Source organism: Gadus macrocephalus, chromosome 10 (genome assembly GCF_031168955.1).
Source record: "Gadus macrocephalus chromosome 10, ASM3116895v1".
NCBI lineage: Eukaryota > Metazoa > Chordata > Actinopteri > Gadiformes > Gadidae > Gadus > Gadus macrocephalus.
Genome location: NC_082391.1, coordinates 22,687,586 through 22,702,721, shown reverse-complemented (window position 1 = coordinate 22,702,721; position 15,136 = coordinate 22,687,586). Strand labels below are relative to the sequence as shown.

The 15,136-nt window shown below is 45.9% G+C and overlaps 1 protein-coding gene and 1 long non-coding RNA gene across 7 annotated transcripts in view; one reads left to right on the top strand and one right to left on the bottom strand.

The window, feature by feature from the left end:
* Positions 1–14,474, top strand: part of septin6 (septin 6) — a 16,888-nt gene extending 2,414 nt beyond the window's left edge. The window contains exons 2-11 of one of the 6 annotated variants that reach the window (XR_009527768.1): positions 579–693; positions 2,694–2,889; positions 3,696–3,882; positions 6,141–6,302; positions 7,278–7,374; positions 8,361–8,529; positions 8,985–9,117; positions 9,304–9,494; positions 10,057–10,110; positions 11,244–12,235. Coding sequence is in view for 5 of the 6 variants with exons in the window: in XM_060063239.1 (XP_059919222.1) it covers positions 579–693; positions 2,694–2,889; positions 3,696–3,882; positions 6,141–6,302; positions 7,278–7,374; positions 8,361–8,529; positions 8,985–9,117; positions 9,304–9,494; positions 11,244–11,286 (1,293 nt within the window). In the remaining variant the exon portion in view is untranslated. Of the gene's footprint in view, positions 1–578; positions 694–2,693; positions 2,890–3,695; positions 3,883–6,140; positions 6,303–7,277; positions 7,375–8,360; positions 8,530–8,984; positions 9,118–9,303; positions 9,495–10,056; positions 10,111–10,361; positions 10,412–11,243; positions 12,236–12,693 lie in introns of those variants that run through there. The other 5 variants (XM_060063242.1, XM_060063243.1, XM_060063241.1 and 2 more) reach the window with 5 other exon arrangements.
* LOC132466190 (uncharacterized) lies at positions 14,141–14,996 on the bottom strand. The gene is made up of 2 exons (XR_009527769.1): positions 14,867–14,996; positions 14,141–14,830 (listed from the first exon to the last, which is right to left on the bottom strand). It is a non-coding gene; the product is annotated as an uncharacterized LOC132466190 (long non-coding RNA).
* Between the last annotated feature and the right edge of the window lie 140 nt (positions 14,997–15,136).

Below are 15,136 nucleotides of genomic sequence, written 5' to 3'. Positions count from 1 at the left end.
CTAGTTAATTTACAACTGTTTAACAAGTGTGGGATGGTCGTTCGGGAACTGGACTGTTTTTATCTTACAGTACGCTTATACCTTGGAAGAGTTGGCTATATTTGTTGACTGTTTTACACAAACCACATAATTGTTGGTTTTTGCAGAGATTTGGTTTTCGGAAAATGTTAGCCTATAATCTAAATGTGTTGCTTTCTTGCACCTCATAGTGTAGACATTGCCTTCCGTGAGATAAATATGTAGTAGGAAGTTGGCATTTCTTTACAAATGTTAAATCGTGGTTTTATACCAGTGGTGAAAGTTACTGACAGGAAACAGGAAATGAGACAAGGCTCCTGAAAGCTGAATTCTCATAGATTGAAGAAATGTAGTGACACGTATGTTTAAGAAGAACTTGTTTTCCTTATTACAAAGTGCTTTAAATTATAAACAATATCATTGGTTTTGGTCTTTATTTCGTGTGCATGTGAGGCAACAACATGTGGACCACCAGCCAGGGTCGCCTCATCAGTTGATGGAAGACGTGTACATTACATTTGCATGATGTTTAAATTTGATGTTTCAACCTTTTCCGACAGGGAGAGGGTGCCCGTGCAGTCCCTCTGGCCGGCCATGTCGGCTTCGACAGCATGCCCGACCAACTGGTCAACAAGTCTGTCAACCACGGCTTCTGCTTCAACATCCTCTGCGTCGGTGAGTGATTCTTACACCCAAGCACCCCCCCGCCATCATTCAGTGGTCGTTTGCTTCGGTGTACAACGGCATCAAGGTTCACCAAGGCTCTCGGTTGGAGGCCCATTCCACGTTGTGAAGCACAGGTCATTTTCCTGACCTGGTGATCGGCTTAATGAGGTGTTTTACCGTGTTTAACATCAATGACATTGTTTCAAGATGGAAATATGTGTCCATCAATGTAATAAATGGTCATGGTTCAATGTTTCCTTAAATGTATAAAATATAGATGAATGCCGATGATGGAAGAAATTTAATTGAATATAATGACCTAATATTTTCAATTATAATATAAGGGAGTTTTTAGAAATAATTGGATTTAAATTAAATCAAAGAAAGTGCTGGCCAACAAGGCCACCGTGCCATCTTAAATCCCAATAAAATAATTCCCACTTGGTGATCGGTGACTCCTTAGGCCATTAAAGGAACAAAAAGCTACTCTGGCTTGACAGGAAGAAGAAATATGTCCAGGTTCACCCCTCCCAACAACGGCACATTCCATAAAGCATCCTGTGTGGAGGATGACGATGACGTATTAGAATAGCACCGATATTAGGGCTAATGTAATGACTCTGATAAACTGGAGTGTGTTTAGAACGTTGAAGACGGTGGGGTAGTGAGTGAGTGAGTCAGCTGACTGCCTCCCTCTGTAAAATGGAAGTCAGACATCTGTTTGCCCGAGTCTGTTCTTGCTCATCTTGTCACAATAGATCTTGGCTTTTAGATGTGTTGAAGCAAGTCTGTTGTACCTCCTGCCTGTGGTATACGTTGTTCTCCACAGCAAAGAGGATTGTATGTCATGACACCATTCAAAACCAGGTCATCAAATGATGGTTGCTGAAATTATTTTCTTGTGAAAATGTTGCGTCATGCTCCTTAAGACCTCTAGGAGTGAGTCTGTTCTAGTTTCTGCATGTGTTTAGAGAGTGAGGATAGTGGCAACTCATACAGCAGCATCTCACCATAACCATAGCTCCCTTTTTGCCAAGTACTGTTTTAGAAGGCGCTGGACTCATTGTCCATGAAGTACTTGCTTTTCAAGAATGTGCGCAGCTGGCCACAGCATCCATTTAAAGCCCGAAAGGGTTTGCTTTGAAAAACAAGAAAAAGGGCAAGAAAAAGCAAACTGTTGAGCAGTGACAACAAACCCAGTCCAACCATTCATACTCCCGGAGGGGCCATCATGGAGATTATTCATTTGGTTCATTTCAATTTAATTTATTTTACGTCTCATTTTAGGGCGATGTGGTTTCTTGTTAATCAAACAATACCAGTTTCTGTCGTCTTCTCTGGCTGGACAGCGTATGGTAGGGATCAGGTGTCTGGTGTTTGGCTCTCTAATAGACCTGCACACCACCTTCTGAGAGGCTCGTGTTTCACTAAGATAGAGTTGGGCTGCTGTGGCCATTGTTCAGGGGCCAACCTTCGATTGGCCTGGGCATTAAATCGCACTCTGAAACAAAGGACCATATAGCGAACGAAACCCAATTTCTTATTGTTCCCGAACATTACAAGTGAGACCTAAGATATTTGTCCGAAACTAAAGCGCACACACATTTGGGGATCCACCACAACAAGCCATGATACAGTTTCACCCTTAAGCAAACAGTGTTTATTACCCGGCATTGGGGGTTCCTAAGTTCAAGTCTATGATGAAGGCCTATGCATGCCAATGCTTTTTTTGATTGTATTCATTCTCTGGCACATAGTTGTATGGAAAAGTCATGAAAAGTGTTTTATTTTAGTGAGGTGACGTCAAATCCTTACTTTTAAATTCGAGATGGTTTGCATGAATACCTTGGATGTGCAGTAGGTGTATGTTCAGGCCTCCAAAAATATATATTGTTAAAAGTGTTGTTGGTGTCTTCCCGTGTTGAAGCCAGTCTGACTGAAGGATCAACCTTGTACAGTGTGTATCTCCACAATGCCCAACCGCCTGTTTCCCGCCTGTGTTCCTAAAGGGGAGACCGGGCTGGGGAAGTCCACCCTCATGGACACCTTGTTCAACACCAAGTTCGAGGGCGAGCCCACTCAGCACAACCAGCCCGGAGTGCAGCTCAAGTCCAACACCTACGAGCTCCAGGAGAGCAACGTGCGGCTCAAGCTCACCGTGGTCAACACCGTGGGGTTCGGGGACCAGATCAACAAGGAGGACAGGTGAGCCCGACTTGAAATCGTAGTAGGACATTAAAAAAAGAAAGAAAAAGCTAGCAGCGAAGTCGTGGGAACACTGAGTGTGAGTTTCCCCTTGGGGCCGAGTAACGTATACGTTTGATGTCTGTGACACTTGATGCGCGCTCCCTGCTAGAACGGCTGGAGTCATTGTAGACTTGCTTTCACACACAGAGAGTATGGAGCTATTGATTTGAGCCCCGGGGACTGTCACCAGGCTAAGGTTGGCCTAGGGTTTCCAAATGGAGCTTTCCATGGCCCCAGTCCACTATGGGCAAACAACCGAAGACAGGCACGTTGCTGTAGAAACAATAGAAACAATAAGCAGCAAATTTAGATTTAAAACCCAACTGGATGACCTGGGTCGGCCACTCCTTGCGTGGTGAGGCGGGACTTTACATCGTCCAGCGGCAGTTGGCCGTGTAAAATGACATGCATGTGTCGGTGTCATCTTTCAGCTCTTCCCTGAATGCAGCGATGCATGTGTTTGAATTCCTCTTGTTAGATCCATGCTTGACTTTCAGGAATTCAAGTTATTTTCTGTTCATAGTAGCTGCTGGTGCAGTTCAGGCCAGGCTAGTAGAATCCCCTGGGTCCCATTCTGTGTCACGGTTTTATTTGAGTCGGTCAAGGTTAATTCCTGTACTAATTAAGAAAAATGTATTTGTCTTCCTCAAAAAAGGAACGTGCCGTGGTTTTAATTAAAATCCGCCAGATTTCCCAGACGGGTTGTATGTATATATTGATCGACCAGTGCATCAATTGATTTGACCCCTTTCTCCTGTTGATAGTTACAAATCCATCGTGGAGTTCATCGACGCCCAGTTTGAGGCGTATCTACAGGAGGAGCTTAAAATCAAGCGCACCCTACACAGTTACCACGACACGCGCATCCACGCCTGCCTGTACTTCATCGCGCCCACGGGACACTCCCTCAAATCGCTGGACTTGGTGACCATGAAGAAACTCGATAGCAAGGTAGGGTCCTCGCCACTACCGGCCTCTGAATGTGTTTTTAACTTGAGTCGCTTATCTAGAAACGAAGTGGCTGCCATCATTTCTTTATCATCGGATCCTCGGGGTAAAAGTCTGCAGAAGGTTCTTGCATGTCATCGTAACCTCATTGTTTTAAAAACCGAGGTCCAGCAAGTTTCATTTGAGAAGCTTATATTCAGACCTGGTTGGTAATAAACAGATGGCCATCATGTCTTCCAATCGAATGATGGTAGGTGAAACTAGCGTGTGTAGGCGTCATGACACGTGCATACGCTACGTACATACGGGGTCATCGGCTCTCGTCTCGTTGCTGCATCAGGAGTAGGTCAGCCGTAAAGGGTTGTTGCCGTGGTTACCGCGGCCTCATCCCTTTCCCGAGGCGTCCTTCCCTAAAGTTCCCATTTGCATCGACCCTTCTGGCTGTGGAACAAAGCGCCGCCTCACTGTGGGCCAGAGCAGCTGTAGCCGGGGACAGACGGTGACTCCACCGTGGCGGGCGGACAAACCACGGTGTGTTACTTTAGGCATGGCAACAGGGAGATGTATTGACTAGAGCAGAGACACAGCCCTTTAAATCAGCCTTGAGTGTCCTTGATCTAAACATTACATTCCTACGGTTATACAAGCAGCGGTCTCAGGCAGAGCGGCGGTACACCGCTCCCAAAATGGCTGGAAGGAAAACGTGATGGAGGTGGAGAGTGTCGGTGGCAACACGCTTTACTATCACTGCTGTGTGGGAGGGAAAATGTCTTTGGTTGCCCATCCAATGGTGGGCGGATGGGATTTATTTTCGCTCTCATTCTGCTTCCTGCATCTCAGTGGTATCCATTTCTTCCACCAAAAATTGAAACCAAAACCCCTCTGCCGCATCCTCCCAACCTCACTGAGGATGGGCGTTAGGGTCGTTGGACGATGGTTGTTGAAAAGTGCCCTTTTCCGACCACAACGGCCATGTTTGAAGAGCTCTTATAACCCCGTGAAGGGACAAAACCTTTGGGCACTGTGCACTGCAGTGGCTATTTTTACTGCACTTGTCGAGGCTGCATGGACGTCGGAAACACTCTGAGTGGCCTGATTACAGCCAGAAAAGAGATCCCTGAAGCTAGAAAGAGAAGTGGTACAGAAATATACATGATTCCGCTTTGGTACACTTTCGTAAACAAACACAGTGCCCAACACATCCCCTGCTACACCGGCCAGCCGTGGTCATGTGTTTGAATATAGTCAAATGATTAAACCGTTCTCTTGGCCCAGCGACCTATGCCCCAGTAGGCCTGTGGCTCACCCCCTGGGGTTAGCATTGTGGCTTCAGTTCCGTACGTTCCAGCACACCTGCCCCCCCCCCCCCGCTTTGTTTACGTGGGGTTCCTTCGGGTTATCCGCTTTCCTTCCGACTTCCGAAGACACGGCTGTAGTCTGAATAGGCTACGTAGCAGGATACTAAACGTAGCAGAACACCTGGGTGCTAAAGGTTAAAGGCCCATCCAACAGAGTAAAGGGGCGGGAGTCAGCATAGAACCAAAGCCAGCTGTCAATCACCGTGTTAAGGTTGATGTTATTGGAAGAAATACCTGTCAGTTTAACGCCAGTGCAGGAATTTGTCATAAACCAAGTAAGCGCAAATAAATGTTTGGCCACAAATAAATGTTTGGCCGCAGATATATCAGAAATACTTACATTGAATGTAAAAAAACTGGTCTATATCTTTGGGTCAAGCGATTAAACTATAGGTTTCCCATTTTGGAACTCTAACGGCTAACTCTTTTTTTTTTTTGCGAACTGGAAGTCATATGGTCTAGATGTGTTGTAACGACTCTTGTTAGGTTTTGACAGAGAAAGACAAAGAAATCTGTTTAGTCATCCTTTCAGTGTTGATCAAGCAGCTTTCAAGGGTTTCATATAGACATGTGAGTCACATGCAAAAATAAATGCTGTTGTCAAAGTAATAAAGGGATATTTTGACTAATCAAGATTGGATGGCTGATGTTGTGCCCGGGAGGTGAAGGTATTCTTTAACGGCTGGAATATCAGCTTGCTGTTTAAGAAGCCCAATATCTACTCTTTGGAACAGCTTGATGGGCACGTGTTATGGATGTCTCTGTTTTACCCTATTGCTATATTTAGACCCGCAGCAGACATGATCCCGCCAAGCTGTTCCACATGTAAACAAGTACACTTCAAATGTTGTGTTTTCGGTTTCTCGTCGCCTCAACAGCTCTGGTCTTCTACTTTGTTATCAGGTCAACATTATTCCAATCATTGCCAAATCCGATGCCATTTCCAAGAGCGAGCTGACCAAGTTCAAGATCAAAATCACCAGCGAGTTGGTCAGCAACGGGGTCCAGATCTACCAGTTCCCCACGGACGACGAGACCGTGGCCGAGATCAACTCCACCATGAACGTGAGTCTCTTTCTATGTCACGTACATGTGTTCTTATGTTAAGTCTACAAAGTGCGGTCTCTCTTGCGGTACACAAGCGCCATCTGTGTCCACTGGGGTTGTCAGGAAGCCTCTGTGGGAGGCGGTGTGTTCTTCAGAGCGGTGCAATCGGCTCGATCGTCTGACGGCAGGAAGCCCGCGCTGTGGGAAAGGCCCCAAATGGCCAGTGACACATGACCCAGCCCTCACTTACGACACCAACCAGAGAGTCATGGGAGGGGAAATACTGTCAGCTCCCATGGAGCTGCTCTTTTTACCGCTAACTGATGTTTGTGTTCGTGAGCTAATGGTTGAACCGATCAATGGAGCCCTGAATCAGGGCTCTGTGGCTCTGCTTATCACGTGGATAGATGCTGTGCTTTGCTGAATATCTGTGAACCACTCGTGTCCCCCCTGTCAGCCCCCCAGCGCTGCACCTCCTTGTTGACATTCCCTTCTTCTGACAAATGCCAGACTTCCCACGTCCATTTGCTTCCCATTTGCTCAAAGTAGTTTGCTGAAATGCTGAGTAAACACTGAGGTGCTTTTGACCGATGTTTTATAAAGTAGATACTTAAAAAATATTTATAAATATTTTCTGCCACTGCCTATTATTCAGCAGGATGTCAGTTAGTATGAGTAACATCTGCTTAACCCAAAACAAACGTAGCTAGAAACAACTTGAGTAATTGGTTAGCTCAGCGCTAGCTTTATCACTCTCGTTGTTTATGGAGACATGGAGCAGTGGGAGGAGGAGACTGGGAATACTGATAAACCAGAGCATGAGCGAACCACTTCGCAGCAATTTTAAAGGCTCTATCTCTTTTCGCTTGAAATCGGAAGATGGCGACGATAGCAGCACTTTACGTAATTCATTTCCGTGCGCTTATGTTGACTGCACGGGTCTACGTGTTGTAAAATATGAATACAAGTCTCTCCCCCCCCCGTGGTCCACAGGGCCATTTGCCATTCGCCGTGGTGGGGAGCACGGAGGAGGTGAAGATCGGGAACAAGATGGTGAAGGCTCGGCAGTACCCCTGGGGGACGGTGCAGGGTAAGCCCGGGCCACGTCCTCCCACAGGAAACGAGGGGGGGGAGACCCCTCACTCCCCCTCTCCTCTCCCCTCCTCTCCCCTCCTCTCCCCCAGCTCTTCTCCCCCAGCGGGTTCAGCCAGTAGAGGGGGCGGCGGTTGTGTTTGTCACGCGGGATTACATGTGTTATTCAAACATGTCTATCGCTGTTTGCTCTGTGGGCGTCAGGCTGTTGAGACGCTGTATCATCCAAAGGGATTCATCCGGAATATAAATGCATGTCATTAAGGCGTCTCCCTCTGGGATGTCAACAGGTTAAAGCCATTGACCCATCAAACCCAGAACACCCTCGCTACTATATTTACTGTACGTCTAATGGGCAGATGCAAGCGACGCCCCAAGTGTTATTTACCGGAATGGAAAGGATAGGGGAGAACAATACGAGTCGAATGTATCCGAGCCATCTATTGGGGACTGGAATGGTTGTGGTGAGGGACGATGGGTTTTCTAGAGACGTCAGATCTCACCAGCCCCTCCGATCCAGTGCAACCACGGAACAGGGAAACTCTGTTGTTAGGGTCAGAAGTACGATGATTTCATTGATTTTAGATATCGACCCTTTCTAATCAATATCTCACACCAAAGTAATCAGGACTCCATTGGAGTGTTGAGTCCGATGCAGCGTTGTGCTTATTGTGACTGGAGCATCTAGAACGCCTCTATTAAGTATATGCTACATCCCATTGTATGTTCTACTGTTCCTATACTATGTAATGAACCCGGTAAAGGGTTTGTGCTGGGTCATGCCTTCCCACCACAGCTTAAGGCCAACCGTCTGTCACTCAGTGTGGGCCTGCGTGCTACATAGCAGAGGTCCAATACTTCCCCATTTGTTTGGACAGTGAGTGAACCCATTATCCTCTGTAAACCATGTGCAAACTGACACGCCCTGAATGAAACCACAGTGTCATACACCGCGTCTAACGGCTGTGCTCTGGGGCCGGGCAGTGGAGAACGAGAACCACTGCGACTTCGTGAAGCTGCGGGAGATGCTGATCCGGGTGAACATGGAGGACCTGCGGGAGCAGACACACACGAGCCACTACGAGCTGTACCGCCGCTGCAAGCTGGAGGAGATGGGCTTCAAGGACACGGACCCCGACTGCAAGCCCTTCAGGTGCGGCCCCTGGGTGTACGCCTCCCTCAGCGGGGGGGGGGGGGTGCTGGAGAAAGTGCGGGTGTTCCATGCTGCCATGTCATGGATCTTCTCTGAGTGTGTGTGGTGATGGCTGTGGCATTTATTATGCAGCCTCACCCAGCCCTAGAGTGTATTCAGTCTGACCCCGGCAAGGTGAGGCTGCTTAAGCCATCCGTCAGCCGTACACACTCCATAGATATACTCCTATTTGTAGGAGTATATCTGAATTATTATCCTATTCCATCAACATCATCATTTACTTTTCTTCATAATAATCAACCTTCACTTTATATTGTATGAGTAGAGTTAGGGGGAAAAGGGGGCGACCCCTTCCATCCTACGCTCGTTACATCATTGCTGCACATTGTAAACCCTGGTCTATGAAGTGAGATCGCTGACACTATTATTATTAACATGCATCCTGGTACCTTCAGTCTGCAGGAGACCTACGAGGCCAAGAGGAACGAGTTCATGGGCGAGCTGCAGAAGAAGGAGGAGGAGATGAGGCAGATGTTCGTCCAGCGAGTCAAGGAGAAGGAGGGCGAGCTCAAGGAGGCCGAGAAGGAGGTGTGTGTGTGTGTGTGTGTGTGTGTGTGTGTGCGTGTGCGTGCGCGTTTGTATGTGCTTGAGCGGGTATGTGTGTACGAGTGCTTCGACACGCCGCATTACCTAGTTACAATACCATCACTATGGGATGTTTCTCCTCATTCCTGCTTCACTGAACCCCAACATCCCCCGTGAACCTCGACACAGCTGCACGAGAAGTTTGACCGCCTGAAGAAGCTCCACCAGGACGAGAAGAAGAAGCTGGAGGACAAGAGGAAATCTCTGGACGACGAGCTGAACATGTTCAAACAGAAGAAGACGGCGGCGGAGCTGCTGCTGAATCAGGCCCAGCAGGCAGGGGGCTCCACCACCCTCAAGAGGGACAAGGAGAGGAAGAAGTAAGTGCTCTTTTACTCCTTTTGGTTGAGTCGAAAAAAAAAAAAAGAAGGGACCGCCACTCGACAGCGAGGGAACATCGGAGCAGCCTGGGTACTAGGAGATAAACATTTGCGTTGTATTAACGTCACTTTAACAGGCTTAACGATGTCAGTGGAGCAATGTGGTTGTAATGTGTATAACCTGTAGGGGGTAATTGTACAGGATTTTGCCGTCTGTTTACTTTTCTGAAAACGAGCATTAACTGAACGAAACATTTCTTGTGTATTGTATTTACTGATAGTATGCTTTTTTGTGTGGTTTTATATAAACTCCGCTTTCGCCTGAGAATGAAGGGACGGTGGTTCATTCAGGTGTGTGTTCGCACAAGGGGGTGTACCCTCATACGAACAATCCCTTCATGTCTCATTGATACCGTCATTAATGCCAACCGATCCTGAACCTTGATGGGGTTGTCTGTATTTAGCACCATCCATCCTGAACTTCTGCAGATGTAATGAGTTATGTCTTGTTCGTGCGGCTGGTCAAGCTGCTTTGGTAACTCCTCCTGATTGTATGTTCAAGCTGATGAGACCCGCTGCTGTTTAAAAAGGACCAAGACTTTTGCACTAAAAACAGGTTATTGTTTTTTCCCTTTTTCAAACCTATTCTCCTTCCAGCCGCCCGCTTCCCTCTGTCCCTCTTTAACACAACCCCTCTGGACAGGAGGACCGCTTCCCCAGACCCCCGCCCTTCTCCCGTGTTCTGCCTCTCATAACCTTCCTAACCGCATCGCCTTCCCTTTAGGCCTCGTCGCGGTCGTACCGATGCGTACGGATGATTAAGTTACCGCATGTTGTTGTTGTGCTGATGCATGTCATGTTTTCCAGTTAACTCCCACCTACCCCCCTCGCTGCCCACTGCATGAGACCCTCTCCCGGTAAGGTTTCCCTCCTCAAGTAGGAAGACTTTCTACACTGATTATCCCCCTCCCCCTCCCACTATCGATTTATAGTTTTAATATTTGACTCTAACCCCCCCAATCTGAGTCCTCTTCCCTTTGCCCATCCCTACTGTCAGACAAAGAAGCATTCAGGGCCGACGGCCACCCAGGGGGAGGTCGGGGGGCCCCGGGGCCCTTCAGCCGGTACGGGGCCACACCTGTTGGGTTGATCTCGCAGACACACGTTGGCCTCCCCCACCCCCCCTTATGTAACAACAAAGGCCCATTCCTGAGAGGAATAATGTTGTTTGTTGAGTCAACAAAGAGAGATGGTGGGGGGGGATATAGGATAATGAAGACATCTGTCCTGCACATCTGTACACACACACACACACACACACAGGCACAGACACAGACACACACACACACACACACACACACACACACACACACACACACACACACACACACACACACACACACACACACACACACACACACACACAGTACTGGGGGGAGAGTCCTTATAGAGACACCACTAAGCACTGAAATGGTTACTCTTTCACTTACGTGGGAGAAACAATTATTGTTGTAATTATTTAGACCCAAAGTGCAAAATGATTGTTAAAACAGTTGTTTGTTTAAATATTTACATCATCGCACACTTTGCCAAAGCGCGGTCCGTCGTCCCTGATTGCTTCTTCTCGTCAGAACAGCCCAGCTAACACGAACTGGAAGTGTGTGTTGTGCCGTTAATGTTTAATGGAATGTGTAGCCGTAGTTGTGTTAACACTTAGGAAGCAATAACCACCCTCTCTCTCATTTCCAGTTCTGGATTCCTGTTGAAAAGTGCCCCCTCATCCCTGCTGTGAATGACTTGTCACCAAATCACCCTGCAGGGCCCCTAGCCCCCCCCCTAGCCCCCCTCCTTATCCCCACTGTCCAACCCGACACCCACCAAGCCACTAATATCAATCACACCTTTTGGTTTGACCCAAACATGCATCCTTTTTCGAACTGAATGACGGTTCTCTTTATTTGTGGTTTTGTACGAGCCATTATTTTGAGAAACCAAAACACACAGTCTTTGTAGATTGAGTGTGGCCTAGGACTTCCCCATTATTCATGCAAAACAGCCCAACGGGTGTGTGAAGCCTTCAATAAAATAAAAACACATTTCAGTCTCATTTTATGGACCAAAAAATATAAGCTGAAGCAGTGATCTCATCATAAAACAGTGGCTGCGCTGGTCATTGCAACGGAATGGAAGGTGTAATGTTTGAGCCAACACATTCACTCTGCCGTCAGCTTGTCCCTTGAGTCAATCAGTTACAGTCTGACCCAGGATGTTTTTTCAACTATAGATTTTTGTGCGTTACATTTTGAGAAAGGGTTGGACTGTTAGTCTGCATCCTATTTGCTGGAATTCACTTAAGCCATAACTAGAATACAATTTCTATTTTTACGTCCATAATGATATAATGTATGGATTTACGGACTGATTCCATCGTATTATTACAAGGCAGAGGGATCGTTCATTCTAACCTCATGCATGAGCCAATACATGCTCTTTTCCTGTACTTCGTGGATTGTTCATTCATACCTGTGTATTCGCCTTCACATTTGTGACGTATATTTTTTTTACAAATGTGATTTTTTTATTATTCCTTTATGTATTTCCTATGCCAACGCAACTTTTTATGTAACCTTAATAGAAAGCACATTAAACTGACCCATACAGAAAACAAAGAGAAACATGTATCAGTGTTAAACCGATGGTATTTTATCTAAAGTGATTAATAAATGTGAACATTGACCAAATATGGAAATTGTGGCCACAATCCTTTGGTATAGTGTATGGAGCACGACATCCCATATGACATCATTTACTGATTTGTGATATTTTGTGTGCCCACGTGAGCCTTTTTAATGGAGGATACGTCATACAGAATGCCATACATTGGGGTCACAAATGTATTTGACTTTGATCACCGTAGAAAAGGATAGTGGTTCCCGCCTGACATTATCCATCTGAGAGCTTGTGAGGCTGCACTTAAAATAAGCGTGTGTTAGTGTGTCTGTGTGTGCATTCCACGCGCGTCCTTGTTGATTTACAGCCTGAATACAGACGACGTGCCAGCGTCAATCTCAATCTTTCCGTGCGTTGGAGGCCCCCAGGGGCTTGGAGTTGATGGGATGAAAATGTACAATCAACGAGTGTTCCATATCTCCATCCCAATCCTCCCCTTAATAGTCTGTGTATTCACTTTCCTTTGCAGTAATCCGTGGCTCTGCACTGAGTAGGTCTTCGGCCCTGAAGTATTGCTAAGGGACCAGGCTTTGTGGGTATTTAACACCCCGGGTTGTGACCAGAGCCTGCTTTGTGGACGCCACCCTTCTGTGTTTCCTAATGGTGATTCCCCCCTGCGTAATATGTGTTAACCATCCAGTATTAGTTGTTTTCTATTCCAAACTTCCGCTTTTTCTGCTTCTCTAACTTCTATTCTGATCGCCGTGCGGCAGAAGCTTTCAGATGTGCTCTACACACGTATGCTTAGTATGTACGCTTTACTGCTACTGTTTTGGCTGAGGTTGGTTTGATGGCAAACATGTTTTTCTTATGATTACCGGTCAAAGAAAAGACAATAAAATACCCACTTGTGTCCTTCCCGAATAACCCGGAGCACCAAGTGAAGTCCATGTTCTCAGCAGGTTTGGGACGGCATGCAGTAGTCCATTAAAACATTTGTTTTCCCTGTAAAAGCATGAAGAGGACTAAAACCGCCGTGGTGGTCGTCCTGTGAAACATCTTCTGCAATCTCAAAGTGAATCCTAGTGGTTTCGTCCTGACTCTCGCTTGGCCATCTCCTCTAACCTGCCTCTCTCCCTCCCTCCCTCTCTCTGTTTCCTAGCTTTTTTTAATCTTGGCCGTCAGAAGAGGGGATTGCAGCTTCAACAAGAACTAAAACACCCAATACCTCCTCTGTTCTTGCTCCCTGCATCAACCTTTTTAATCTTGCATCTTTCATCTGATTTGTCGAATAAGGCCTTATGTGGACTCGCATGGTATTTATGATAAGGAATAAAATAAAACTGAGCCCACTGGGGAGCCTCAGACCTGACACGGCTGTCTTAAAAAGATTGGAGACTACCCTTGAAAAAAAGAAAACGAAACAGAGAGTTTATTTGGGGTACCTTACACCACTGTTAATCCGTCTCCATTTTAAATAACATTGCAATTATCTCTTTCCTTTTTAATGGGAAAGCTTGTTTCTAATATAAAAAGTGCACTCAATGACATACCTCTTGGGTCAAGTATGTTATTAAGTATTGCTTATTAACAATAACAATTGTCCAACAAATAGTTTTTTTTATTTTCAGTTGGAAAAAAATGAGCCGTCACATGCTGAATTCATTACAACTCCATCACACAACCTTGGTATTATATACATTTATATTAAAACAATTCCTGCAACAACTGAGTCCATACCTTTCTTAGGCACTTATTAAAAGGCATTATGGTCTGGATTACATGCTTGAGTACCATGGAGGTCACATTAAGTGCCCTCTTAAACATAGTGCTTTAACAATCACCCACCTATTCTGTATTTTGCATGCATACCTTTATTTCATTACTGGAGTTATCATGACATTTCCCCTTGTTTTATCCCTGGTTAACTACATTTGAAGTCTATATTGAATATTGTTTTTTTTTATGATGCACATTATTAATGTATATTTGCTGTCTTATAATTGTAGAACCCATTTGCCAAATATTACTATTAAGGTGTAGTTGGATTTTAATCCCAAATAGTGAAGAATACCTGTGCATTTATATAATTTATAAGGATATATTTTGTGTATTGAAGTGGAGACCTGTTTATGAAATATTACCTTTGGATGTGGCTTTCACTTTAAAGAACTAAATGGTGTCAGGAAATATACATTTTTAGCATCTGTCATCACTTGTAGTCCAATACTTTTCCACAACGCATATTAGGCCTACTTTCTTGTAGTTTGAATCTGTTGTAAATTTTCAATAAAAACAATCTTATCCAAATATCTTCTTTAATGCCTGCAGCAAATTATTATAAAAAAAAATAGCATAGATAAAAATAGCTGAAACACTTGATGGTGTGGTGTTCATTCAAACGGTCCCACTATTATTTTAACAATTACATTGGGTCCCGCAATGCATTGTGGGCCAGTGCAGTCAGTGACAGCCGCCATGATTCCTACAGTAGTCGGACAGAAAATGGACGCTTCTGTAGCGTTAACGGAGAACTAGTTGGTTGTGGCGACTTCCCCTACAGTTTAAACAGCCGTATCCAGAACAGGATTTGCATCGCTTTTTCAAAACTGCGGGTCGGTTTAGTCCTGGAAGCTACACTGCAAGGTGTTGCGGAGTTGATGCTACTGGTGTTAGCTAAGCCAGCTAGTCTGCGTCCACACAACACTCAAAGCTAGTTAGCTGTTAGCAGCTAGCTCGCTAGCCGATACACATCGCTCCGGTACAGTTCAATTCTCTGCTAAACCACGGATGATGATTCGCCGGACCGGGTCTACGTCGTAAGGTAAGACCCCAACACACGTCTTCATCGTGATCCCGTAGCGAATAACGCCCGGTAGATGAGTTAATTTAGCGGGCAGGTTTCCGCTCGGGTTCTGGTCCAGAGAGCCGTGGGGTTTAGGGTTACTGCGTCACTCCGGTACGCAGGCCTC